Here is a 27,938-nt window from a genome sequence, read left to right as displayed (position 1 = left end):
TATTTAGATGCAAATCCAATGATATCCTGGTATGCCTCCCACTAAAGCATACCACCCGATTTGAGCAGATTAGAGTTCTTAATTTTTGCTTTTCCTTTGAGAGACTGCCAGCAGTTAGCACCCATCTACAGCATGCCACAGGCAGAGTAAACTTAAGTTTAAAACTTGGTCGATTGTGTGCAGTTCTGGTCACCTCACTATAAGAAGGATGTGGAAGCGCTGGAAAGAGTGCAAAGGAGATTTACCAGGATGCTGCCTGGTTTGGAGGGTAGGTCTTATGAGGAAAGGTTGAGGAAGCCAGGGCTTTTCTCTCTGGAGCGGCGGAGGTTGAGGGGAGACTTAATAGAGGTTTATAAAATGATGAAGGGGATAGATAGAGTGAACATTCAAAGACTATTTCCTCGGGTGGATGGAGCTATTACAAGGGGGCATAACTATAGGGTTCATGGTGGGAGATATAGGAAGGATATCAGAGGTAGGTTCTTTACGCAGACAGTGGTTGGGGTGTGGAATGGACTGCCTGCAGTGATAGTGGAGTCAGACACTTTAGGAACATTTAAGCGGTCATTGGATAGGCACATGGAGCACACCAGGATGATAGGGAGTGGGATAGCTTGATCTTGGTTTCAGATAAAGCTCAGCACAACATCGTGGGCCGAAGGGCCTGTTCTGTGCTGTACTGTTCTATGTTCTATTCAATTTTTTCAGTGCATCCCAAACTTGCAGAATCCAAGGCATTTCTTGTTCGGCAGAGATTTGAAGGGAAAAAAAAGTTGACCCCCGCAGACCAGTGAGCTATATGGTGTCACCTGGTTTTCTTGTACTAGTGGTACTGCTTGGACCGTGGCAATAGGGAGCAGATATACTTAAAAGGAAAAACGACTGACTGGGCACTAAATACATTTTTTCTCCAAATTGTCAGCCTTTGACTTGTAGCTTAAAGCTCAATCTGCTTGTCTTTATGTAAATCGGAGCAGCCAACAAATGTAGTCTTCATGTCTCGTTTCTTGTAATTACTGAAAATCCTCCTCTGTGAGTAGCACGGTTAAATATAAGCAGCAAATTTATTTTCTCATGTGAAATTTAGTGTATTTCGTGCCCTATAATACTCTTCAGTGAAGCTGAATCAAAGTTACACCCCTGTCTGGATGCCCACATATGAAGGAATCGCTTATACTAAGTGTACTCTGTCAGTCCTAACTCTTTCTTTTGTTCTGTTTTACTGACAGGGCTTTGTTGCAGTACCCACAAAGAATCCAGATGGTACTCTAAACTTAATGAACTGGGAATGTGCTATCCCTGGTAAAAAGGCAGTAAGTATAATATGCATCTGCACTTCAACTTAGTTATGACTCCAATGGGAAGTTTAGTTGCTTGGGAGCAGGGGACGCTTGTGACATTAGGGGAAAGGGGAAAAAAAACTTTAAAATTAAACATTTGTTTAAAAATTTGTGCCACTCCTTTTAAATCTGATTTACAAGCTCAAAAGTTGTTGTTTGTCCTACCATAATGTTTATTTAAAATGTTAGTGCTCCGTCGGTCTTGCCTTGGAGAAGTAAGGGTGGAAAAACATTGAACCATCTCTGGTGCATGACACAGGAGGAGGAGGCATCCTCCTTCTGTTGAGATGTTCCTGTCAGTGCTTCAGATAGGCTATATTCCCCCCCCTCCATGGTATCTTTCAGGAAGAACTGGGAGCTTTTTTTTTGATGCCCAGTTCAACATTGTTCACTCAAAGTGAAAGTAGTTGTTAATCTCCGTGCTGTTCTGTATGCAGAAAGGGCTGCAGTTTTTGTCTGCATGAGAGATGAGACATCAAAGTAATTTGTCTCTATTATTATATATATATGAAACACTGCGATGTTTCTGAAAGATGTGATAAGGTGCTACATAAAACTTAAGTCTGTTGTGGTCGTAGACTAGTGGTGCAGCTCAGAGTCTGTTTCTCACTTGGTTTACAGTCAGCCAAAAGCAACTTGTCTTCCTTTATCATTGCACTTGGTCGAAAGGGAAATTTTCTTACCCAAAGCATGAAGTCAAGGATGCGCTGATTTATTTTAAAAAGTATGTCAGGATTACATTCGTAGAATCATAGGAGGTGGACACTTGCCTCATTGTGTACATGCCAGCCCTTGAAAAAGCTATCCAATTGGTGCCAGTCTCGCCTCCTAATAGTCCTTCAAATTTTCCCTCCCGTAGTTATCCAAATCCTTGTGAAACTAACTATTGAATTTGCTTCCACCAGTCTTTCAGGCATTGCACTCCAAATCGTAGAATCTCTACACTGTAGAAGGAGGCCATTCAGCCCATCAAGTCTGCACCGACTCTTCGACAGAGCATCTTACCCAGGCCCCCACCCTATCCCTGTAACCCCATGCATTTGCCCCGCTAATTCCCTAATCTACATCTCTCGGGACATTAAGGGGCAATTTAGTTTAAGGTTCAAGTTTATTTATTAGTGTCATAAGTAGGCTTACGTTAACGTTGCAATGAAGTTACTGTGAAAATCCCTGAGTCGCCACACTCCGGCGTTGGTTCGGGTACACTGAGGGAGAATTTAGCACAGCCAATGCACCTAACCACCTTTTTTGGACTGTGGGAGGATACTGGAGCACCTGGAGGAAACCCACGCAGCCACGGGAGAACGTGCAGACTCCACACAGGCAATGACCCAAACCAGGAATTAAACTTGTATCCCTGGCACCGTGAGGCAACAGTGCTAACCACTGTGTCACCTAATCTGAAAATCTTTGGCCTGTGGGGGAAACCCCTGCAGATGCGGGGAGAATTTGCAAATTCCACACAGACAGTCACCCAAGGCCGGAATTGAACCCGGGTCCGTGGCGCTGTGAGGCAGCAATGCTAACCACTGTGCTGCCCATAGCTTGACTTTTTTTGGGGGGGGGACAAAATTCTTTTGTCAACTAATTCAGTCTCATTCAATCTGACACTTGTGCACTAAGTTAGGAGTTTTCTTGCAGCTGCAATTTAACAGGTTAGCCCAGTAGTTACAATCCTGAAAATCTGTGGTCGGCGAAATACAAACTTGTGAACGTGTATTAGGTGCATGCGTCGACCTCTTGATCCCTTGACCTTGCTCCATCATTCAATAAGATTATGGCTAATCTGATTGTAATCTCAATTCCATGTTCCCACCTACCCCTGATCATCTTTCCCCCCTTCCCCATCAGGAATCTATCTAGCTCCACTCTAAAAATATCAAAGACTGTTTTCCCTGCCCTTGGAGGAAGTGTTCCAAAGGCCCATGATCCGCTTTCTTAAAAAAAACTATTCTCCTCTTTCCTCTTATTTTTAAACAGTGACACCTAGTTCTAGATTCTCCCACACAACGAAATATCATCTCCACATCCACCTTGTCAAGACCCCTCGGGATCTTAAAGGCTTCAATTGTGATGCCTGTTGCTTTACTAAACTCCAGCAGATAGTAACCTAGCTTGTCCGATGTTTCCTCATAAGACATCCCTCCCATTCTAGGTATAAGGCCCATCAACCTTCCCTAAACTGCTTCCAAGCATTTACATCCTTCCTTAAATAAGAAGACCTGATATTGCACACACTACTCAAGATGTGGTCTCATCAATGCCCTGTATAACGAAAGCATGATGTGGAGATGCCGGCGTTGGACTGGGGTAAACACAGTAAGAAGTTTAACAACACCAGGTTAAAGTCCAACAGGTTTATTTGGTAGCAAAAGCCACACAAGCTTTTGGAGCTCCAAGCCCCTCCAAGCTCCAAGGGGCTTGGAGCTCCGAAAGCTTGTGTGGCTTTTGCTACCAAATAAACCTGTTGGACTTTAACCTGGTGTTGTTAAACTTCTTACTAACGAAAGCATAACACCTCTACTTTTGTACTTGGTTTCCCTTGCAATAAAATATAACATTTTATTAGCTTTCCTAATTACTTGCTATATCTGCACACTAACCTTTTGCGATTCATGCACTAGGGCACCCAGATCCCTCTGCATCTAGAGCTCTGTAATCCATAATATCTTTTCTTCTTGCTGTCAAAATGGACATCTCACATTTTCCCACCTTGCACACCTTTTGCCAGATCTTTGTCCACTCACTTAACCTATATATCCCTTTGTAGCCTCCTTATGTTCTCTTCACATCTTACTATCTTATCTGTCTTTGCATTATCAGCAAATTTAGCTATCGTACATCTATCCAAATTATTTATGTAAATTGTAAATAGTTGAGACTCCAGAACTGATCCCTGTTGCATTTTGCAAACCAGAAAATGACCTGTTTATGCCTATTTTCTGTTTCCAGTTGGCTAGACAATATTCTCTCCATGTTAATATGTTACCCCCACGCAATGATTTTTGATTTTCTGCAATAACCTTTGATGTGGTGCCTTATGCCTTCTGGAAATGTAAGGACAGTACATCTACTGGTTTCCCCTTTATTCACAGCACATGTTAATTCAGAGAACTCCAATAAATTGGTTAAACGTGATTTCCCTTTCACAAAACCATGTTGACTCAGCCTGACTGTATTAAGATTTCCTAAAAGCACTGCTATAACCTCCTCGCCACTCACCCCCACACCACTTGGAAGAAGCACTAGAGGGTGGCAAGGGTGCAGAATATACTCTGGGCGGGGGGCTTCAACATCCATTGCCAAGAGTGGCTCAGCAGCAGCACTACTGACTGACTTCTGGTTGCTTGCCATTTTAATGCACAATCCTGCTCCCATGCCCACATGTCTCTCCTTGGCCGGCTGCAATGTTCCAGTGAAGCTCAGCGCAAACTGGAGGAACAGCATCTCATCTTCCGACTCGGCACTTTACAGCCTTCCGGTCTCAGCATCAAATTCAACAACTTCAGACGATTTGCTCTACCCCACCTTGGCCCTCTTTTGTTTTCATTCTATTTTATTTAATTTTGTTACTGTTCTCTATCTTTTTATTTCTTTTATTGTCTTTCTTCATTTTTCCTTCCCCCCCCCCCCCCCCCATTCTTTCTCCCTACTTCATCCCCTTCCCTTACCTTTTCTCCGCCCCACTTCCCCTTTTCTACATTCTACCTCTGTCCCATTTTTTCCCTCCTCTCCCAACCTCTTTATCTGTCGCAGCTTCTCTGCCGTTTGGCCATACACACCCTTTATTCTGTCTGTGGACTGCCATTAGCAGTCTTTTCTCCCGGTTTCCGTGGCTGTGACTCCTCTTTCATTCCCTCCCCCTGCAGTATAAATATCTCCAAATTTTCTATGCCTTTTAGCTTTGACAAAGGGTCATCTGGACTCGGAACGTCAGCTCTTTACTCTCCTCACAGATGTTGCCAGACCTGCTGAGATTTTCCAGCATTTTCTCTTTTGGCACTACTGGCTAAGTCCTAAAGGGTCTGTGGAAATGGTGAGGGACCAATGAAACATACTTGATCACATCAGTGCATCTGTCCGTGACAGTATTGGTAGGGGTGACCACTGCACAGTCCTTTTGGAGACTAGGTCCTGTCTTCATATTGAGGATATTCTCCATCATGTGTGGCATTACCACTATGCTAGATTTTATAAATTTTGAACAGATCTCGCAACTTGAGGCTGGGCAACCATGAGGCACTGATGAGCCACAGAATTATATTCAACCACAATCGCCTCGTGGCCCTGCAGATCCCCAACTGTACCACCAATCCAGGGAATCAACCCTGGTTCAATGAAGATTGGGGTGGCATGGTGGCACTGCTGCCCCATGCCAGGGACCCGAGTTCGATTCCCGGCTTGTGTCACTGACTGTGCGGAGTCTGCATGTTCTCCCCGTGTCTGCGTGGGTTTCCTCCGGGTGCTCCGGTTTCCTCCCACAGTCTGAAAGAGGTGCTGGTTAGGTGCATTGGCCATGCTAAATTCTCCCTCAGTGTACCCGATCAGTGTACCTGGAGTGTGGCGACTAGGGGATTTTCACAGTAACTTCATTGCAGTATTAATGTAAGCCTACTTGTGACACTAATAAATATGTAACAAAATAGTGCAGGAGGGCATGCCAGGAGCAGCACCAGGCATACTTAAAAATAAAATATCAACCTGATGAAGCTACAACACAGGAGTACTTGTGTGCAGCATGTGATAGACAGAGCCAAGTGATTCCACAACCAAAGGATCAGATCTGAGCTCTGCAGTCCTGCTTCTTCCAGCCATATATGGTGGTGGATAATGAAACAACTCACTGGAGGAGGAGGTGCCACACGTACCCCATCTGCAATGGTGGAGAAGTCCAGCACATCAGTGCAGAAGGTCGAGGCACTTGCTACAATCTTCAGGCAGAAGCGCTGAGCCAATGATCCATTTCCACCCACTCTGGAGATCCCCAGCATCACAGATGCCAGTCTCCAGTCAATTTGATTCACTCCATGTGATAATTAAGAAATGGTTGAAGACGCACACTGCAAAAGCTATAGGCCCTGACAGTCCTCTGGCAATGGTACTGTAAGAATTTTGCTCCACAACTTGCTGCGCCCCTAGCCAGACTGTTCTCTACAGCTACAACACTGGCATCGACACAGCAAGTTGGAAAATTGCCCAGGTATGTCCTGTACATGCAAAGCAGGACAAATCTAACCCAGCCAATTATAGCCCCATCAGTCTACTCTTAATCATTAGTAAAGTGATGGATGGGGTCATCAACAGTGCTATCAAGTGACACTTGCTTAGCTTTAATCTGCTCACTGATGCTCAGTTGGGTTCTGCCGGGACCACTCAGCTCCTGACTTCATTGCAGCCTTGATTCAAGTATGGGCAAAAGAGCTGAACTTCAGAGGTGAGAGTGACTGCCCTTGATGTCAAGGCAGCATTTGACAGTATGGCATTAGGAGCCTGGACAAACTGGAGTCAGTGGGAATCAGGAAAAATCCTCTCCTGGTTGGAGTTATATCTAGCACAACTGAACGTGGTTGTGGTTGTTGGAGGTCAGACATCTCAACTCCAGGACATCACTGCAGGAGTTCCTTGGAATGTCCTAGGCCCAACCATCTTCAGCTGCTTCATCGATGGTCTCCCTTCCATTGTAAGGTTAGAAGTGGGGATGCTTGCAGATGATTCCAGAATGTCCACCATATGCGGCGACTCAGATGCTAAAGCAATCCATGTCTGGACAATATCTAGGCTTGGACCAACTAGTGGCAAGTAACATTTGTACCACACAAGTGTCAAGCAATGACCATTTCCAACAAGAGAGTTTAACCATTGCCCCATGATATTCAATGGCATTACCATCGCTGAATCCCACTATCAACTCACCATCTGACTCCCAAAGTCCTGTCCGCAATCTACGAGGCACAAGTCAGGAATGTGATGGAATGCTCGCCCCTTGCCTGGATGGGTGCAGCTCCAACAACACTCAAACCTTGACACCATCTAAGATAAAAGAAGCCTGCTTGATTGGCACCTCGTCCACAAACGTTCACTCCCTCGACCACCTATGCACAGTAGTAGCAGTGTGTATCAAGTACAAGTTCCTTAGCAGCTTCTAAACCCATGACCACTCACCATTTTGAAGGACAATGACAGCAGATAGATGGGAATACTATCACCTGGATAGTCCCCTCCAAACCACTCACCATTCGGACTTGGAAATATATCGCCATTCCTTCACTGTCGCTGGGTCAAAATACTGGAACACCCTTCCTAACAGCACTGTAGGTATTCGTACACCACATGGACTAAAGCGATTCAAGAACGCAGCGCACCACCACCTTCTTGAGGGCAATTATGAATGGGCAATAAATGCTGGTTTATCTAGCGAAGGCCACTTCGCGTAAATGAATAAAAAAGCTACATTTGCTGTTTTCTAACCTAATGGAACATTCCCTGAATCGAGGGAGTTTAGGAAAATTAAACCGGCACAATTATCGTGCTTCTTTTGAGGCCCTAGGATGAAGACCCAAGGGCTTATCAGCCTGCAGCTCCAACAGTTTACTCTCCTGGTGATTGCAACTTTCCTAAGAACAAAGAAAATTACAGCACAAGAACAGGCTCTTCGGCCCTCCAAGCCTGCACCGACCATGCCGCCCGACCTAACTAAAACCTCCTACCCTTCCGGGGACCATATCCCTCCATTCCCACCCTATTCATGTACTTGTCAAGACGCCCCTTTAAAAGTCACTACCGTATCCGCTTCCACTCCCTCCCTCCATTTCCTGACTTGCAGCTTTTTCTGGGATGTTCCTTGTATCTTATGAAGTCCAATGCAAAATACCTGTTCAATTCATCTGTCATCTCCTTATTTTTCATTCCTGATTCCCCAGACTCTCTATAGTTGGTCCTATAGAAACTCTTACTATCTGTTAAATTTCTAGCTAGCTTTGGCTCGTATTCAATTTTTTTCCTCCTTTTAGTTATTCTTTGCTGCTTCTCACCTGCCACCATTGCGCAGTTATATGCTTTTTTTTAATGGACCACAAATGGTCAGTCTTTCCCTTGGAGTGTTTCATTCTTAATGGAACGTATCTATATTGTGTATTCTGAAATATCCTTTCAAATGTATCTCTATTGACGTATCCCTAGCCTCACTTGCCAGTGCACATTAGCTAGCTCTGCTTTCATACATTCATAATTGCCCTCATTTGTGTTTAGAATGCTGATTTTTGGACCCAATCTTCTCTCCCTCAATATGATTGAATATTACCTTCAGTTTATGACTGCAGTTACCCAAGAGTGCCTTTAGTATGAGGTCATTAATCCTATCTCACAATACCGGGTCTAGTATAGCCTGCTCTCTGGTTGGCTCCAGATTGTGCTGTTCTAAGAAGCAATCCCAAAAATATTCTATGAACTCCTTATCTGGGTTATCTTTGCCTGTTTGATTTTTCCAATCTATATCATAGAATCATAGAAACCCTACAGTGCAGAATGGCCTCCTTCTGCACTGTAGGGTTTCTATGATTCTAAAGATCCCCTATAATTATCGCCGTACCTTTTGTGACAAGCTCCCATTATTTCTCCCATCCAACTCTGTGGGTATGGTTAGGGGGGCCTGTACACCACTCCTACAAGTGGCTTCTTGCTGTTATCATTTCTCAACTCTATTGCTTCTGCATCCTGGCCTCCTGAACTCTCTTCATCCCCCTTTATTGTGCTAATGCCGTCAGTAATTAATAGAGCCACTCCTCCATCTTTTCCTAGCTTCCTGTCCTTCCTAAGTATCATGTCCCCATCAATATTCAGGTCCCAATTTATTTCATTCTGTAGTCATATCTCTAATGGCTATAAGATAGTGCAAGTGGAAATAAACAAGTACTATCAGTTTGTCTGTTTTGTTTAGAATGCTATGTACATTCCCAGTTAGGGAATGTTATATTCTATTAAGTTTTTCACTCAGAGGGTGGTGGGTGCGTGGAATCGGCTGCCGGTAGTGGTGGTGGAAGCGGATTCGATTGAGTCTTTTAAGAGACTTTTGGATAGGTTCATGGAGGTTAGTAAGATAGAGGGTTATAGATGAGCCTAGAAGGTGAGGAAATTGTTCGGCGCAACTTGTGGGCCGAAGGGCCTGTTTGTGCTGTAGCTGTTCTATGTTCTATATTCAGATACGAAGCCTTTAGTTTTGTGCTTTTATTGTTTTTGTAACCTTTATAGTCTTGTCTGCTGATTTGCTCTTAGATTTGTACACCAACCCTTTCTGTCACGGTCTGTTTATCATTTTCCTATGTTAGTACCTTTCTCTCTTGCCTTGTGTCTACTTTTTGATTCACCACGTTTTCCCAAATTTGATCCCTTGCATCTATTTGGTTTAAAACCCTGTCTGCTTCTCTGCTTATGCAGCTCGCTAGAACACTGGCCCCTGCATGGTTCAGGGGTAAACTGTCCCAAGGGCACAGCCCCCACTTTCCCCAGTACTGATGCCAGTGCTCCATGAACCCACTTCTACCACACCAGTCTTTGAGGCATGCATTCATTTCTCTAATCATCTTTGCCCAATGCCAATTTGCACATGGCTCAGGTAATAATCCAAAGATTATTACCTTCTTGAGGTTCAGCATCTTAATTTGTTGCTTAGCTCCTCATATTGACTAAGCAGAACATCTTTCTTTGTCCTGCCAATGTTCAGTTCGCCATTCTTACCCTTTTTTTGTTCTCCCTTCCAGAATAATTTTGTCGCATGTCTCTTTTGAACACTGATCTTTGCCACTAAGTGCTCTCTCTCTCTCTCTCATCTCCCACTTCCCCCTTCATTAAGACATACTATAATTCCATAGCAACAGTGAGTGTGCGCATAGAGGTTTCTTCCCATGAAAGGCTTCAGCAAGCAGTGGGAACTGAGGACCAAGTTTACACTGAGCTAAGCACCTCTTTGTGAGTGATAATTTCAGTTTATTTTGAGAGCCTAAAAAATGCTATTAGCTGGAGTCCAGCACTAGTGTTTCCGTGGTAACAGTAGTTCAGTTGTGCGTTTCCGGCCTGTTTTAGTTTCGAGCGCTTCTGACTGTGTAAAATGGCATCGCAAATTTCTTGCTGGCACTTCATTTATATGTATGGCATCTTAAATTAACAGCAGCAACTTGAATTTACACACTCTCTGTGGTAAGAAGCTGATCTAAGGCACTTGACGGGAGAATAAATGAATAAAAATGGCATTGATCCAAAGGGAGATATTTGAGTGACCTTGCACTTCATTCAGAGCTGGGTTTTGAGGATCTTAAAGTGAAGAGGTTTAGAGACAGAGCTTCAGAGCTAGGAGCCTCAGCAGTCAAAGGCACAATTATTAGGGGTGGTGCACGTGGAATGGAGGGTCGTAGAGCTGGAACACAAAGGGAGGGTGATGCCAAAGTAGTATTTAAGCATGAGGATGGTGCAGGTTTGATGGGGCCCCAAGTCAAGTCATTTAGCCATGGGCTGATGGGTGAGCGGAAGTTTGTGCAAGTTATGATGTGGGCAACTGGAATTCCCTCCCTGATGGCATTGTGGGGCAACCCACAGAACATGGACTGCAGCGATTCAAGAAAACAGCTCACCACCACCTTCTCAAGGGCAACTAGGGGTGGGCAATAAATGCTGGTCAGCCAGCGACTCCCATCAATGAATAAAAAAAGAGTTTTGGAGGGTGGGAGGCCAGCCAGGAGAGTTTTGGAGTATTCAGCTGGAGATAACAAGCGTCTTGGATGAGAATTTGAGCAGCAGGTTGGCTGCGACTGGTTGAGATGGGCACTATTAGACGTTGGTCGTATTTGAGATGGAGAGGTCGTGGCGTTGGGAACTCGGCTAGGTCACACAGGATTCGGTCAATGTGAATAATCTAGCCTGAGAGTAGTGTGTGCAATGTTTAAATTGAGGGAATGGATGTTGTGCGGGGGCCAAAGCCAATGGCTTCAGTGTTCCCAAAGTTTAGCTGAATTTCATGTCTAATGTAATCCTTTCCTTTTATATTTTGTCATCGTTTCGATGTTCCTACCTAATGCTGTATAGTACCAGTAACACAATAAAGCCGAGTTTTGCTTTAGTGAGAATCGATCACTTTGCTGGCAGTTTCTTGCTGTTGGATGTGACATCTAGCTTAATTGAAACTTGCTGAAATTTCCCCCTCTACTGTGTTTTACGGCAATGCAGGCATATCGGAAGGGTAGTGGATTGGTATGTGATTGCATTAGGAATACAGAGATCTGGACTAGTGACCCAGAGAATAAGATCTGAAGGCAGTTTTATTAAATGAATCTGAAAGTAAAGTCAATATCAATAAAGTGATCATGAGACTGTTGGATTGTGATAAAAATCCAACTGGTTTTGCTCGTGCCTTTAAGGAAGGTAAGCCTCGTCTCTCCAATGTGATTTTGATTGCCTGATGAAATCGTCTTATTAGGTTTCTCCATCAAACCAGGAAGCCTGAACTTTATTCACTATATAAGATGTGTGTGTCGCTGGCTGGGCCAGCATTCATTGCCCATCCTGAACTGCCCTCCATTCCAGAGGGCATTTGAGAGTCAACCACATTGCTGTAGATCTGGAGTCCCATGTAGGCCAGACTATTTTCTTCCCTAAGGAACAGTAGTGAACCAGATGGGTTTTTACGACAATCGACTGGGTTTCATGGTCGCCATTAGACTTTTAATTCCAGATTTTTATTGAACTCCAATTTCACAATCTGCCGTGACGGGATTTTACCCAGGTCCTTGAATTATAGTCTAGTGTGCATACAACTACGCCACTGCCTCTCCTTGGGGAAAAGACCCAATATGACCTCCATTCAAATAAGATCTGTAGACAAAAAGTGTAATAGCGTGATATGATCTGTACTTAAATAAAAATCAGTATCAACAGTGACAATATAGGTCACACCCAACAGCTTTGTATTGAGTTCAGTCCTCCCATTCCCTGCTCAGTTGGGTGTTTTTTTTTCCTATTTTCTTCCTTCCTCTAGGTGCTAAGAAGTGTATATTCCAATGACTCGCTAGATAGTACGTGTAGAGACCCAGGAAAGTTATGGGGTGGCGGAGGAGTGTGAGGGGGAAACTGACTTTTCAAGAAGCCAGTTACTGTATTTGGGATATTAAGACTGGATATTAATAGGGTGGGGAAGGTTGGATTTCAAAATATGATCACAAATTTGTTTGTGTAATTGCCAGAATTGGTGTCTCCCACTGAACTCCGAATCACAGTATGATTTACTGAGCTTTCTGCATTGTATACTAACCAAGCAAACCTTCCTGGAAATGGGATGCCAGATGCTAACAGCACCTGGCTCAGCTGTGATGCCTTTCACAGTTGCACAACTTTTGTTCGAGTTTACAGTTGTTGACTTGCCGCTTAGGCATGGTGACTTGCAACCTCTTCTATGGCAGTATTTCATGTTGGAACATTGCCTACAGAAGATAGGACATTAGAGGGGAATGGATAGAATGAGATGCGAATGATTATTTTGGCTGCCTTACCAGCCAAGGACAAGACATATTGCTGCTTTCTGTGCAAACATCTGATAGGAGCAGGAGTAGGCCAGTAGCCTACTTTAGGCCAGTTGGCCCCTTGAACCTGTTCCACGATTCAGTGAGACTCACCTGATGAAGGAGCAGCAGTCCGAAAGCTCGTGATAACAAATAAACCTGTTGGACTTTAACCTGGTATTGTGAGACTTCTTACTGTGCCCACCTCAGTCCAACACCTGCATCTCCACATCATGGTGACCACCGACACTGCAAACCGCCAGCTCAAAGTGGAGAGGATCTCCAAGAAGATCACGCATATCGACCATTCAGTAAGACAATGGCCGATTTGCTTGTAACTTCAGCCCCACGTTCTTGCCTACCAATAATCAAAGATGTGCGGGTTTGGTTGGTTGGCCATGCTAAATTGAACCTAGTGTGGGGTTACGGGAATAGGGCCTGGGTGGGATTGTGGTCGTTACAGACTCTGTGCTGTACTGTTCTATGTATGTAATGGGCTGAATGGCCTCCTTCTGTACTGTAGGGATTCTATGATTCTTGAACCCCTGTAGGTCCTGTTGATATAGGATTGGTATGAGGTAGTTTGGTAAGTAGAAGCTGGTAAATTATGGTCAGAGTAGTACAATTGAGGAGAATGATTGACATTCCCAAATTTATCATTCACAAGTTCCAAAATACCTTTTTTATTTGTTCATGGGACGTGGGTGTCACTGGCTGGCCAGCATTTATTGCCCATCCTTAGTTACCCGAGGGCAGTTGATTCAACCACATTGCTGTGGCTCCGAAGTCACATGTAGGCCAGACCGGGTAAGGACGCCAGATTTCCTTCCCGAAAGGACATTAGTGAACCAGATGGGTTTTTCTGACAATCAACAATGGTTTCATGGTCATCAGTAGGTTCTTAATTCCAGATTTTTTTTTTTATTGCATTCAAATTCCACCATCTGTCATGGCAGGATTCGAACCTGGGACCCCAGATCATTAGCTGAGTTTCTGGATTAATAGTCTAATGATATACCACTAGACCATTAGAATGCTTTGTATTTTTATTGGTTGGAATTATCAGTCTGTTCATTAATCTAATTTAGTTTTTGTATTTAATCTAATCTAGTTTTTGTATTGCATTTATTTTCTTAGAAATAAGAGAGGCTCCTGTAGCTTTGAGCAGTACTTTAGAATAAGAGCCCGTATACAACGGAATTGTTTACCAAAAGTAATTTGTGCATTATCAGTTATTAATACCTTGAGAATTGGTTTGGGTTGAGCTTGTATATATCTAAGAATTGTGGCGAGTGGTTGACTGAACCCACTAAAGCTGTGTTGATTAATAACTTAGACCGGTGTATCTGGTTGTCTGCTAACAAGACATTCTTCTCTTCTAGACGCCGTGGGAAGGTGGGCAGTATAAGCTTCGAATGCTGTTCAAGGATGACTACCCTTCGTCGCCACCAAAGTGTAAGCATTTCTTGTCTTGGTTTTCTTTTCTTGGCCCAAATAACTGACTTGCTCCAAACCTCTGTCAGTGCTTGAGTGCTGAATGCTCTGGGGTAAATGAGAGGGGCTTGGTGCCATTTAATTCAATTTTTATTTCGTCAGTTGAACTGAGAAGTCACAATGTGGAGATGGCCGGTGTTGGATTGGGTTGGGCACAGTATGAAGTCTGGTGTTGTGAGACTTCTTACTGTGAAAAGTCACAGTCATGGAAGATTGAGATTTTGTTTTTTTACTTTGAAATTATTCAGCATTCATTTTGACTTTTGGAGGACATTTCTTGGGAGAGCAGTTACCTGATTGAACGGACATTCAGACAGGCAATTTTATTGTATTCTGTGTACATGCAGTACCCCTGCAATTTGCACACAGGATAAAATGACAACCCAGTGAATGGAAAGTAAAGATTGAATCAACATTGGTTGGATTTGAATCCTGCACTCAGAAGTTGGAGTACTATATGTTCTTCATGATCTACTGCAGCAGATGTGGAGATTATGAAGCATTTTCTTCAAGCCACTCGACAGCAGCCTCTGCTGTCATCTGAGTTTAAAAGGGTTTTTATTAAGTGCATCTTTTAAAGCCTAGAAATTGCTCTGTGGAAAGCATTTCGCTGGTAGCAATTAAGCTATATTATTTTGTGGAGTAGCCTCTTCATGTGGAGACAATTTGTCCTGTATGTGAATCTGACTGAACTATGCAGAACACAAGATGTTTAAGTAGGTGGGGGAAGGCAACCATATTCTGATAACTGACCTGGTCTGCTGCTTATTATGGGGCTGTCACCAATTTGAATGGACTTCTGCACTCGCACACAACCCCCACCGTTAATACTAAGGAAATGTTTATGCCCTGAAAAGATTTGTTCCGCGATTTCAAATGGTACCTATTCCAGTCTGTTTGTTGTGACTTGTAAACCCTAAATTTTATTTTAACTTTAAAAAAAAAATGGATGCCTCCGAGGCAAAAGTCTGCAAGATGCTCTCACTGGGCGGCACAGTGGTTGGCACTGCTGCCTCACAACGCCAGGGACCCAGGTTCGATTCCTGGCTCGGGTCACTGTGTCTGTGCGGAGTCTGCATGTTCTCCCCGTGTCTGCGTGGGTTTCCTCCGGGTGCTCCGGTTTCCTCCCACAGTCTGAAAGACATGCTGGTTAAGTGCATTGGCCGTGCTAAATTCTCCCTCAGTGTACCCGATCAGGAGTGTGGTGGCTAGGGGATTGTCGCAGTAACTTCATTGCCCTGTTAATGTCAACCTACTTGTGACACTAATAAAACTTTTAAACACTGTGTGGAGCAAGTGGACTGGGTGGGGTGGTTGATGAAGGAGCTTGGGGTAGAACAAATGAAACCTGAAAACTTTGCTTCTGTTGTGTGGTAATCTCCTGTTTTACGGTTAACTGGAACAGAAGGAATATGATGCAAGAAGTTTACTCATTTTACCTGTCGCTGGGCAATCTTGTGTGTCTGTATACGTGTATGTATGTATCCTAAAATCTACCTGCATGGTTCAAGATGACATTTTTTTCTTTAACTTCCCAACAGGTAAATTTGAGCCTCCAATATTCCACCCGAATGTGTATCCCTCTGGTACTGTGTGTCTATCCATTCTAGAGGAGGATAAGGATTGGAGGCCTGCTATTACTATTAAGCAGGTCAGAACTAACTTTCACTTTCTTTAAAAAAAAAACCTTTTGTGGAGCCTGCTCCTTCTCACTATTTGTTTTGCTTTCCACCACTGAACCGTCCTCCCTCTTTCTTTCAAAACAGATATTGCTAGGAATTCAAGAACTTCTTAACGAGCCAAACATTCAAGACCCAGCACAAGCAGAAGCATACACAATCTACTGGTACGTAGGACTTGTTAACAAAAAGCATGGTTTCAATAAGCCTAGTGATAGTTATACTCCCCATCTGGTGACCAGTTAACTTGAGAAATAATTCTGCTAGGGAAAAATGTTAATTGAATCGCTGCAACATATTTACTCCATCCCCACTCTCCCCTGCCTCGCCAATGTTCATCCTGTTCAGCTATCCACTTCCTAGTACGTCATGGTCAACAGCAGTTGCCTGGGCAGCTCCGTGATTACGGCGACAGGGACCCGGGTTCGATTCCGGCTTGGGTCACTGTCTGTGCGGAGTTTGCACGTTCTCCCCGTGTCTGCGTGAGTTTCCTCCCACAGTCCGAAAGATGTGTTGGTTAGGTGCATTGGCCATACTAAATTCTCCCTCAGTGTACCCAAACTGGCGCCGGAGTGTGGCGATTAGGGGATTTTCACAGTAAGTTCATTGCAGTGCTAATGTAAGCCTACTTGAGACTAATAAATAAACTTTAGTATACCGAAGCCATATGATTTACAACCCTGTCCTATTTGGTTAGGATTTTGCCGTTTTTGGGTGATTGTAAATAAATAGTTTTGGTTCTGAGTCTGGGATTATCTACGGATTGAACATGGGACCAAAATACTTGCACTTTCTTGCTGCTTCGGTTATGTACTCAATTCAGCTTTTGTCCTGAAATGACTTTTAAAAAAAATTAATTTGTGGGAAATGGGCGTCATTGATGGAAAAGGTCCTTAGAGATGGGATTTACGACCATTTAGAAAGATGCGGATTAATACGCGATAGTCAGCACGGATTCGTGAAGGGCAAGTCGTGCCTCACAAATTTGATAGAATTTTTTGAGGAGGTAACTAAGTGTGTTGATGAAGGTAGGGCAGTTGATGTCATATACATGGATTTTAGTAAGGCGTTTGATAAGGTCCCCCATGGTCGGCTTATGATGAAAGTGAGGAGGTGTGGGATAGAGGGAAAGTTGGCCGATTGGATAGGTAACTGGCTGTCTGATCGAAGACAGAGGGTGGTGGTGGATGGAAAATTTTCGGATGGGAGGCAGGTTGCTAGCGGAGTGCCGCAGGGATCAGTGCTTGGTCCTCTGCTCTTTGTGATTTTTATTAATGACTTAGAGGAGGGGGCTGAAGGGTGGATCAGTAAATTTGCTGATGACACCAAGATTGGTGGAGTAGTGGATGAGGTGGAGGGCTGTTGTAGGCTGCAAAGAGACAGATAGGATGCAAAGCTGGGCTGAAAAATGGCAAATGGAGTTTAACCCTGATAAATGTGAGGTGATTCATTTTGGTAGGACTAATTTAAATGTGGATTACAGGGTCAAAGGTAGGGTTCTGAAGACTGTGGAGGAACAGAGAGATCTTGGGGTTCATATCCACAGATCTCTAAAGGTTGCCACTCAAGTGGATAGAGCTGTGAAGAAGGTCTATAGTGTGTTAGCTTTTATTAACAGGGGGTTGGAGTTTAAGAGCCGTGGGGTTATGCTGCAACTGTACAGGACCTTGGTGAGACCACATTTGGAATATTGTGTGCAGTTCTGGTCACCTCACTATAAGAAGGATGTGGAAGCGCTGGAAAGAGTGCAGAGGAGATTTACCAGGATGCTGCCTGGTTTGGAGGGTAGGTCTTATGAGGAAAGGTTGAGGGAGCTAGGGCTGTTCTCTCTGGAGCGGAGGAAGCTGAGGGGAGACTTAATAGAGGTTTATAAAATGATGAAGGGGATAGATAGAGTGAACGTTCAAAGACTATTTCCTCGGGTGGATGGAGCTATTACAAGGGGGCATAACGATAGGGTTCGTGGTGGGAGATACAGGAAGGATATCAGAGGTAGGTTCTTTACGCAGAGAGTGGTTGGGGTGTGGAATGGACTGCCTGCAGTGATAGTGGAGTCAGACATTTTAGGAACATTTAAGCGGTTATTGGATAGGCACATGGAGCACACCAGGATGATAGGGAGTGGGATAGCTTGATCTTGGTTTCAGATAAAGCTCGGCACAACATCGTGGGCCGTAGGGCCTGTTCTGTGCTGTACTGTTCTATGTTCTATGTTCTATTGGCTGAGCCAGCATTTATTGCCCATCCCTAGTTGCCCATTCAAATGGCCCTAGCAAGCCGCTCAGTTCAGAGGGTAGTTGAGAGTCAACCACATTGCTGTGGCCCTGGAGTCACGTAAGCCATACCAGGTAAAGACGGCAGATTTCCTTCCCTAAAGAGACACTAGTGAACCAGATGGGTTTTTCCGACAATCGGCCATGGTTTCATGGTCATCAGTAAATTCTTAATTCCAGATTTTAAAAAGAAAAATTTGACATCTACCCAAGTGGGATTCGAACCTGGGTCCTCAGAACATTATCTAAATTTCTGGATTAATAGTCTAACGATAATACCACTAGGCCATCAACTTCCCTAATGGTTAGTTGGCCATTAGTGCTTCAGTTCCATTGACAGTGTTTAGTACTTTGCTAATATTTGTCTTCAATGGAAATATATTAACTATTGATTTAGACTAGGGTATGTATAACTTAATCATGAGCTGCTCCAAGTTCAAAGCCAAAAGATTGCAGATTTAAATCATACAACATGTTTCCCGCAATTTGCAATAGTATACTGTTTCATTTGAGAAGAGACTGGCAGCTAACATAAAAGGGCATCCTATGCCTATTTCCCACTGCTTTTCTTGACCTATATTAGTGCCCCAGATTGGGGTGTGCTGTCTGTACTTAAAGTTGATAAGTCAACAGAGGAGATGCATCAAGTGATACTGAGGGAAGTAAAAATAAGCATTGAGGATCCGCTCGCTAGCCATAATCTTCAAACCTCCTTAGATACAGGGCTGGAGAATTGCAAATGTTTTTACATCCTTGTGTCAAAAAAAGGTGCAAGAATAAGCACAGCAATCATTGGTTCAGGTTAGGTTTAGTTGTAGGAAGGCTTTGGAAATGATGACCTAGGACAAAATTAACAGTCACTTGACAAATTTAGATCAATGAATGCCAGCCTGGATTTATTAAAGCAGTTTTTGATGAAGTAAGAGTTGATGGGGGGTAATGTGATATATATCTGGCTTTCCAACAGGTATTTGATTAAGTGCAGCATAACAAGCTTGTCATCAAAGTTAAATCACACGGGTTGGGAGGAGGAAGGGACAGCATGGATACAGTGGCTCCCCAGAGAACGGCACTAATATCTCTGCTTTCCTTGATCTATATTAATGACCTAGATTTGACTGCGTGCAGGGCACGATTTCAAAATTTGTGGATGACACGAACCTTGAAACTATTGTGAGGAAGATGGTGAGAGAATTCAAGAGGGTTGGCTGACGGAATGGTGGATATGTGGCAGATGAAATTCAATGCAGAGAAGTGTGACATAGGAGGAACACGAAACAACGGTATAAAATAACCAATGGATTTCTAAAGGGGCTGCAATAAGAAGTACCTGGGGGCATATGTACATTTGTTTTGAAGGTGACAGGGCAGGTTGAGAAAGTGGTTAATAAGGTGTTCAGGACCAGTGCAAGAATGTCAAATTTCAAACAATCAACAGCTTATACCATCGGAGAACGATTGACTGGCCGAGCATTGCCATGAACAATCAACGGGGGGTGGAAAAGGCGCAAGGCTTGAAGATATTCCTTTTGTTTGCAGAGAATGGGTCCCTAAGCATGAATGTATATGGCTTCTAGCAAGTGTAAATGAGCCACGTTATGAGCTCAACATTGATGGTTAGTGCAGCTATGAGCACACTCAGGATTATTCACCAAGTGCTGCCCAATTGTATACTTGCAAAACCAAACCTCTACTAATCGATGCATTTTTAGGCTGGTTGAGTGCAGTAAACACTCTGCCGATTACACAAGCAAAAGAACATGATGTTTGATTCCATCAGCCAATCACTGGGATGTATAGCCTATGTACTTGACATTGCATCGACACTGAAATTTATAACATGACATTGCTCAATTGTGTGGTAGACATTACATAATTATTGGACTGACGGTAGCATCCTGTTTATGGACAATATCATTCATGTAGCCACTGCGTTGTAGCAGCGTGGAACGGCTTGCACTTGTTCAGATTTTTCAGATATTTTGCCTTTGCAAATAATTTGGTTAGTACTGCTGCCTCACAGCGCCAGAGACCTGGGTTCGATTCCCGGCTTGGGTCACTGTGTACGCGGAGTCTGCACATTCTCCCCGTGTCTGTGTGGGTTTCCTCCGGGTGCTCCAGTTTCCTCCCACAGTCCAAAAGATGTTGTTTGCTTTGCCCATGGTAAATTTCCTCCTCCAGTGTACCCGAATAGGCGCTGGAATGTGGCGACTAGGGGATTTTCATTGGAACTTCGTTAATGTAAGCCTACTTGTGACACTAATAAATAAACTAATCTTTAGTGGACTGGCCAAAACTGACTGCCTTTGGCCCATTTGTGAGTTTGCAGGTTGTAGGTGCACACACTAAGAATATCCGTACCAGCAATCTTGTGAACAGGGCCCCAGTTGTTTGCTCACCTTGAAAGCTTGATGCAGAAACAAAGCGCATCATGCAGGACAATCCTGAGCAGATCATCGTGTATTGTGCAAACCTGCGTGAAGCCGGTTCATGTACAGCTACTGCATTGTAGCAACAAGTGGTATTTTCCACTAACAGGATGCTGCCATCGGTCCAAAAAGATATCCTGCCCACTATGCAATAGAGCAATATCATGTATGAATTTCAGTGCCAGTGTGATGCCAGGTAGGTTAACCGTACGTTCTAGTGATTGGCTGATTGAATCCAACATCATGTTCCTTTGGCTGTTTGTGACAGAGTATAGACAGTACACAACCAGCCTGTGCTTGCAAAACCCCAAAATTTCTACTGTAAGATGTGATTCTATGATTTGACAGCACTAGCTGAACAATCTGTGCTAATGGGTACACTAACAACCAAGCTGAGATCAGTTGAACTCGTAACATGACTCATTACCAGTGCTAGAAGTGACACGTTCGTAATACAGGGGCGCATTCTCTATAACCAAAAGCCTTGAGCCTTTTTGAATTGAGGGAGTTTGGAAAGCCTACAGTTCCCATTTCCCCATTTCTCCTGCCATGGAGAAAGCAATCAGAGTTGACTTGTCAACCAATCGGCACCCTTTTCTCCTGTACTATACAACGTGGCAATTGCTTGAGATGTGGCATTCTTGCATGTGTCCCGATGACTGCAAGATGCAAAGCTTCAGCAACATGCCCCTCTCTTCAGCAAGGTAAAAGCCGAGGATGTTATGGTGAGCGTGTGGGTTAGTTCAACTGGATATTCAGTTCTGGGCGGCTTGTTTCAGGAAGGATGTGAAGATATTGGAAAGGTTGCAGAAAAAGATTGCGAATGGTTCTAGGGGATGAGGGATTTTGGTTTTGTGGCTAGATTGGAGAAGCTGAGGCTGTGCTCCGCTGAGAGGAGATTTGACTGCTGCTCAAAATTGAGGGATGTGGGGGAGTATGGAGGGGGGGGGGGAGACTGTTCTCTTTGGTAGGACCGAGAACCAGAGGACACCAATTTAAAGTGGCAAAGCCTGATGTAGCATGTGGTTAGGATCTGAACTGTCGTGCCCGAGTGTGATGGAGGCAGTCAGTTGTGTCTAAAGGGATTTGGATAGTTATCTGGGAAGAAAACACACAGGGCCAAGTTGATAGTGACCGGTTGACTTGCTTTTGCTGAGAGCTGGCACTGTCTCTGCCAGATGGTCTCACTTTTTAACCATCCTGTGATTCATGTCTTCAAAAACAGACAAAAGAGCCGGCAAGTCTTGGGTTGTTTCAAAGACCCATTTGTGCTTTCGCGCTCCTTTTATTAAATTAATTGGTACGTTTTTTGGGAATGAGGTTGAAATCCAGTTTAGATTGTGATGAGAGTCTCCCCTCCCTTGCATTATAGAGTTCATAGAAACTTTGCAGTACAAAAGGAGGCCATTTGGCCCATCGAGTCTGCATCGACAACAATCCCACCCAGGCCCTATCCCCAACCCCATACATTTACTTCGCTAATCCCTCTAACCTACACATCCCGGGACACCATGGGGCAATTTAGCATGGCCAATCCACCTAACCCGCACATCTTTGGACTGTGGGAGGAAACCCACGCAGACACAAGGAGAACGTGCAGACTCCACAGAATGACCCAAGCCAGGAATCGAACCTGGGTTACTGGAGCTGTTGGACAGCATTAGGTTTGGACAAAATTAGCTTGAGCAGTTTGAGTCCTGCGGGATAGACCTGTAACGCTGCCTTATCCATAAAGGCTATTAAAACTAAAAGAGACGCACCAGAGTCCACGCTGCCATTCTCCAACACCAGATTTCTTAAGAAACATTTACTTGCTTTGAATTGAGGCATTGGCCACCTGGACGCAAACTGCCCATCTTCGTCTTAGTGATGTACATGGGGTTGGGATCGTAGAATCCCTACTGTGCAGAAGGAGGCCATTCAGCCCATCGAGGCTGCACCGACCACAATCCCACCCAGGCCCTCTTCCCGTAACCCCACATATTTACCCTACTAACCCCCCAACACGAGGGTCAATTTAGCACGGCCAAATCCACCTAACCCGCACATCTTTGGAATGTGGGAGGAAACCGGAGCACCCGGAGGAAACCCATGCAGACATGGGGAGAATGTGCAAACTCCACACACAGTGACCCAAGCCGGGAATCGAACCCAGGTCCTGGAGGAAACCCACGCAGACATGGGGAGAACGTGCAAACTCCACACAGTGTGGAATCGAACCCAGGTCCCTGGCGCTGTGAGGCACCTGGAGGAAACCCACGCAGACATGGGGAGAACGTGCAAACTCCACACAGACAGTGTGGAATCGAACCCAGGTCCCTGGCTCTGTGAGGCAGCAGTGCTACCCGAATAATGCTGCGGAAGAAACTCCTTTTCTGGTATATTCTCAGCAGAACATTTTTGAATGGGTTGTTACCTAATTGATCCGGGATGACGAAATTAAACTAACTGTACTTTCTGAGGTGAAAAAGCATTCAAAGATTTCTATATTCTCTCTCTCTCAAATCCGTAACACCTCCCTCTTGTGTTCTTCTTCCATTCACAGCCAGAACAGAGTAGAGTATGAAAAACGAGTGCGAGCACAGGCCAAGAAATTTGCTCCAACATAAAATCCAAGCAGCTCAAGGATGTGGATTTCTGATTGTCGGCTGAGAAAAGGAGGCACGCTTTTCACATTTAGCAAGTTCCTGTTACAAGCAATTGGCAGTCTTTGGGGAAAATAAATTGCATCGTTACCCGGACAGTTCTAGTTCACAACAAAAAAAAACAAAAAAGAGGCAAACCATCTCGGCACGAAACTTGCTGTGTTTCTGTGGCGGCTGTAGTAAAAATGTTTTTTTTTTAAAAAAGAAAAGCCCCTACATGTTCAATGGTTCAATTGACGTTCAGTGTAGCCAGAATTTGGGGCTCCTATTTAATGCTGGCTAACTTGCAAAATGCGGTTGGATTTTCTTTTCTCTCCCCCTCCCAGCTTATGCCCACCATGAATGGTTTTCAGGCCCATCCTTTTAAGCATCCTGGCATAGTAATCAAGCCTCCGGACCATTCATCAGGAGAAAGGTCTTACAAGAAGAAAGTGAGAACAGTTTATTAAAAAATATCCATTTGCATACCACGATCTGCATTTTGCTCTTTAAACACCAAGGCTTTCTTAAATCCACATTGGCCCTTTAAAAACAAAAAAAAATGAGAGACTTGGAAGTCCTGTAATAAATGTATTTTAAAACAAAAAGGAACCGTCAATAAAATGTTATTTCTATCCACCCATTCTGCCCCACCCCCAGTACTTGCAGAAAAACGCGTGTGTGATGTCGCCCTGTATCTGAGATTGCTGTCTTAGTTGAAAGGACTTGCAGCTCTTCCTGAGCAGTTTCTGATCCACGGAAGCTGGGTGGATGTTCTCGGTCCGCAGCGTGGCACGTTTTGCTTTTAACGTTTTTTTTCTTTTAATCGGGTAACTCCTTTTTAAATGCGGTGGCATGGTACATGTGATTTGTAGCTGCCTGCATGTGTATACTCTCCGTCACCTGCTCTCACTTCTTTTTTTTGTTTTGCTCTGGGCTTCCTCACTGTGCGGTTTTTGGGGGTAAATTTACACTGTCCTTAATTTTCTTTCTTCAAAGTTAAGTAACCTTTTACGAGTGTCCTGTTTTTTTTTTAAAAAAAGATCTGGAAATGATATATTTTTTAAAAAGGCACCTTTTGCGCAGGGTTACTAGTTTTTGCAGAAAGGCATTTGAAATGGTGTAAAGCTGGTTTACCAAAACAAACTTAACCATACAAAGCAAAGTGCATGTTTAAGATTGGACTGTGGACAGTTGCATCTCACTTGCAAGTAGGGGTTGCTTATGAACCCGTATTTCTCAATTTTTTCGGCAAGAAGATTTGGTGGTGGTTGCTTTAAGCAGTCGCTTTACGCACCCCTGGAAATAGTGCAAAAGGTTTTTTTTTTAGATGTCTGGTCACAAGTTTAATTGGGTACAGTTCCCCCCCCCCCCCCCCCCCACGATCCCACTCACTCGTTTTGGAAGTGAAGCAGGTTCGGGCTTTGCATGCTTGAGGCGTTACTGGTGACAAAATCCTCTTCCTTCAGTTGACTGTCGGAAGGTCGTACTTCGATTCAAGTGTGCTGCTTTTCAGGAGGCCAGTTGTTTTTTTTTAATGCTCAGAACGCAATGGAGAAAAGTTGCTACTTTTTGGTGAAGGGGAACTGGTCGGAAGTACCGTTCTTTTCATGGTCCTCTTACTTTTCAGGAGCATTGTAAAATTTGCTGGAATTACATCCCATTTACAATAGAATCTCTTTGGACTATTCTGATTTTCTAAACAGTTGAGGCTTGTACTGTTTGTCTTTCAGGCTTGAGTCTAGAACCTGCTGGACAGTTTGAGTATAATTATGCAAATACCTGTAATTCATGATTCAATCAGGCAGACAGTAGTAAGGTAATTAACACTTGTGGCCGTTTTTACTACTGAACCATCAAATTCAATTTGATTTGCATGTTGGGGTGTGAACCTTTTTTACGTTGTCACTGTAGTCACATTTTGGAATTACAACCATTACATTTGGTAGCATGGTGTATAATGGATCTGGAGCACAACATGCGAGACTGTTTTAGTATCGGCGGATACAACTCCTGTCATTGTTGTAGATGAAGGATGCCTATGTTTGAACTGGTCAAAAGACCTGAACTTCAGTACTATAGACGTGGCAGGTTATAATGCTGCTGTTTTTTGTTCCACGAGTACCAAGAATGCACCTTCTTGTTGACCGACCTGAGGTGTTCATTCTCTAGAAAGTTGATGCTTTCAAAGTGTACCTTTTTTAGTGATGTTGCCATCCATTTGTAAAGTACAGGGAGCCTGATCTGCTAAGGTAATGGGTTCCTGATGCATTTGAAATGACCCCTGATTTCCACCTAACTTTGTGCTGTCTGACTTCTGAGTTTGTGCAGCATACTGTAGAACTCTCCTGTAGTATCCAGGTGACTATCTGTGCTGGGATCGCACCCCAGGACCAGTAACAGAACAGCTTTCCTTGGCTCGCTGCATCTTCAGGCTTCTTGACCCGCTTTGCTCAGTCGCATTTTCCGCTGGTCATTTTCTTTTTTCTAAATTCATTCTCCTGTATGTAAGTGTTGCTGGCAAGGCCAGCGTTTACTACCTATGAGCTGTGTCCCTGAAGAAGATTGCCTCCAGTTTTGGAAGGAAGGAATTGGCAGACAAAGCAAGGCAACATCTGCCTTGTGTGGTTTTTTTTTACTGAAACCTTTTGTTATAACACTATCTGTTCTACATCTGGCACGTGCATGCTGAATAACACTTGGATTAGGTTACCCTTTCAGTAAATATTCCTCTAAACAGCTCGAGGCTTTTACTAAAGGCAGAAAATTCCTCCATTCATTTACTAAATTGCATCAGTTTATTGCATATACTTGTGAATGAAGCAAATTAAGTTATTCATCCTTTCCTTACTGGGAGCAGCAGTGTATTATCAACACTATTGATCATTATCGATTCATTCTGCCTTGTCTCTTGCGTGTGCTCTGTGTGTGTGTGTGTATTCTGGTTTTGGCCCTTGCCCCTCCCTGTGTGTGTGTGTCTGTCCGTCTGTCTTTCAACCCATGCTGCTCACTGCTGTTTCTTTCTTTTCAAAAATCTAAATTGGATCCAAGCTCCCGCTGGGCTCCCACCGTCATTCGTGTGCCCGTGCCCAGGAATTTTAAGTGTTCTTTCAGTGCATCATGTTTCAATATTAAAAATGCGGTGAGGTCGTCTGCGCATGGCACATGTGAATTGGCCTGGTCTTAGGGTGAAATAAGCCTGTTGAAACTTCTCTTAAGCAGACAGCACCATGCTTGAAAAGGTGTGTTGGAAGGAGTCCCCAATCTGTGCGTTAATCTAGTGGACCTGCTGAAACTTATATTTTACTTCTATAGTTTTAATTCCCCAGTGTGGTATAAGTAAATGCACTGAGCCATAGGATACAACCCAAGTCCCATTTTTTTGGCTATGACAGTTGCTTTTTAAGTTATCTGCTTCTAAATCATATTCCATAGCTCCTAGTGTATCCTTTATGTACATTCCATTGAAGGCATTGGTTGTTGATTTTTGTTGGTACTGCCACTTTGGTCACTTGAAAGAAATGGGTCTACATAAATGGTGATAAAACTCAACCTGTCTTGTGTCACATCTTGTTGAAATTTTTCTTAAGTATTGCCTTTAACATTTGAGTTATTAAACATTGCGGTTTGGACCGCAGCAGCGTGGCTGAGTTCCTAAGGTGTACTTGGGACTTGATGGGAAGTAGGTGCCCAGAGGAGCAATGCCACATGAAGCAAGACTTGGTTGTGCCTAATGGGCGTCTCTGATTAAAGTTCTGTCAATCACCAGTGTTATATCCTTTGTGTAACCGCTTATGAATGTTCATTGTATGTGTACAGTATTGAACATCTAGTAATATATGTAAACTGTAATTTTCAAGAAGGTCCTGCTGCCTCCTTAGATTTCAACTGGCAACGAATCCTTTCTGCAGTCCAGTTTCGAACAGTGGTTGCCTCAGGAGCCTGTGGAATCATGGGTTAAGGATGCGCTCTCCAAGCTTGTTCCTGGCCAGATGTATGATAATTTGGAACATTGCATTCACATGTACAGCATTGAAGAGCGAGACTTTGTAGTAAAAGTTGAAGATACAGATTCCAGGGAAGAAAAGGGAATTTACGCGCTTTGTTGTTTTCTTAAATTTATGGAATATTCTTCCAAATGGAAATTCTGATATTAGTGGCTTATCTGATGTAATATCATAGTTGAAAATCATGGCCAAACTTAAACGTTGGGCATTGAGCAAGATCTTGCTTTTACTCTCTCTCCCTTCTTTTTGTTTTCTTTCTCTCCCCCTCTCTCTTTTTCTCTCTCTCTCTCTTTCTCTCTCTTCTCCTCCTCTCTCTCTCTTCTCCTCCTCTCTCTGTCTCTCTCCATCTCTCCTTCTCTCTCCTTCTCTCTCCTCTCCTTCTCTCTCCTTCTCTCTCCTCCTCTCTCCTCCTCTCTCCTCCTCTCTCCTCCTCTCTCCTCTCTCTCTCCTCTCTCTCTCCTCTCTCTCCTCCTCTCCTCTCTCCTCTCTCTCCTTCTCTCTCTCTCTCCTCTCTCTCTCTCCCCTTCTCTCTCTCCTTCTCTTCCTTCT

The 27,938-nt window shown here is 43.8% G+C and overlaps 1 protein-coding gene across 1 annotated transcript in view; it reads left to right on the top strand.

Annotated features, from left to right (window-relative positions):
* Positions 1-24,021, top strand: part of LOC144509084 (SUMO-conjugating enzyme UBC9) — a 53,058-nt gene extending 29,037 nt beyond the window's left edge. Inside the window, exons 4-8 of the mRNA XM_078237420.1 lie at positions 1,230-1,313; positions 14,266-14,338; positions 15,919-16,028; positions 16,144-16,223; positions 23,304-24,021. Coding sequence (XP_078093546.1) covers positions 1,230-1,313; positions 14,266-14,338; positions 15,919-16,028; positions 16,144-16,223; positions 23,304-23,367 — 411 coding nt within the window. The 3' untranslated portion in view covers positions 23,368-24,021. The remainder of the gene's footprint in view (positions 1-1,229; positions 1,314-14,265; positions 14,339-15,918; positions 16,029-16,143; positions 16,224-23,303) is intronic.
* The last annotated feature ends 3,917 nt before the right edge of the window (positions 24,022-27,938 follow it).

This window comes from Mustelus asterias, chromosome 21 (genome assembly GCF_964213995.1).
Source record: "Mustelus asterias chromosome 21, sMusAst1.hap1.1, whole genome shotgun sequence".
NCBI lineage: Eukaryota > Metazoa > Chordata > Chondrichthyes > Carcharhiniformes > Triakidae > Mustelus > Mustelus asterias.
This window is presented reverse-complemented; position numbering and strand designations above follow the sequence as displayed.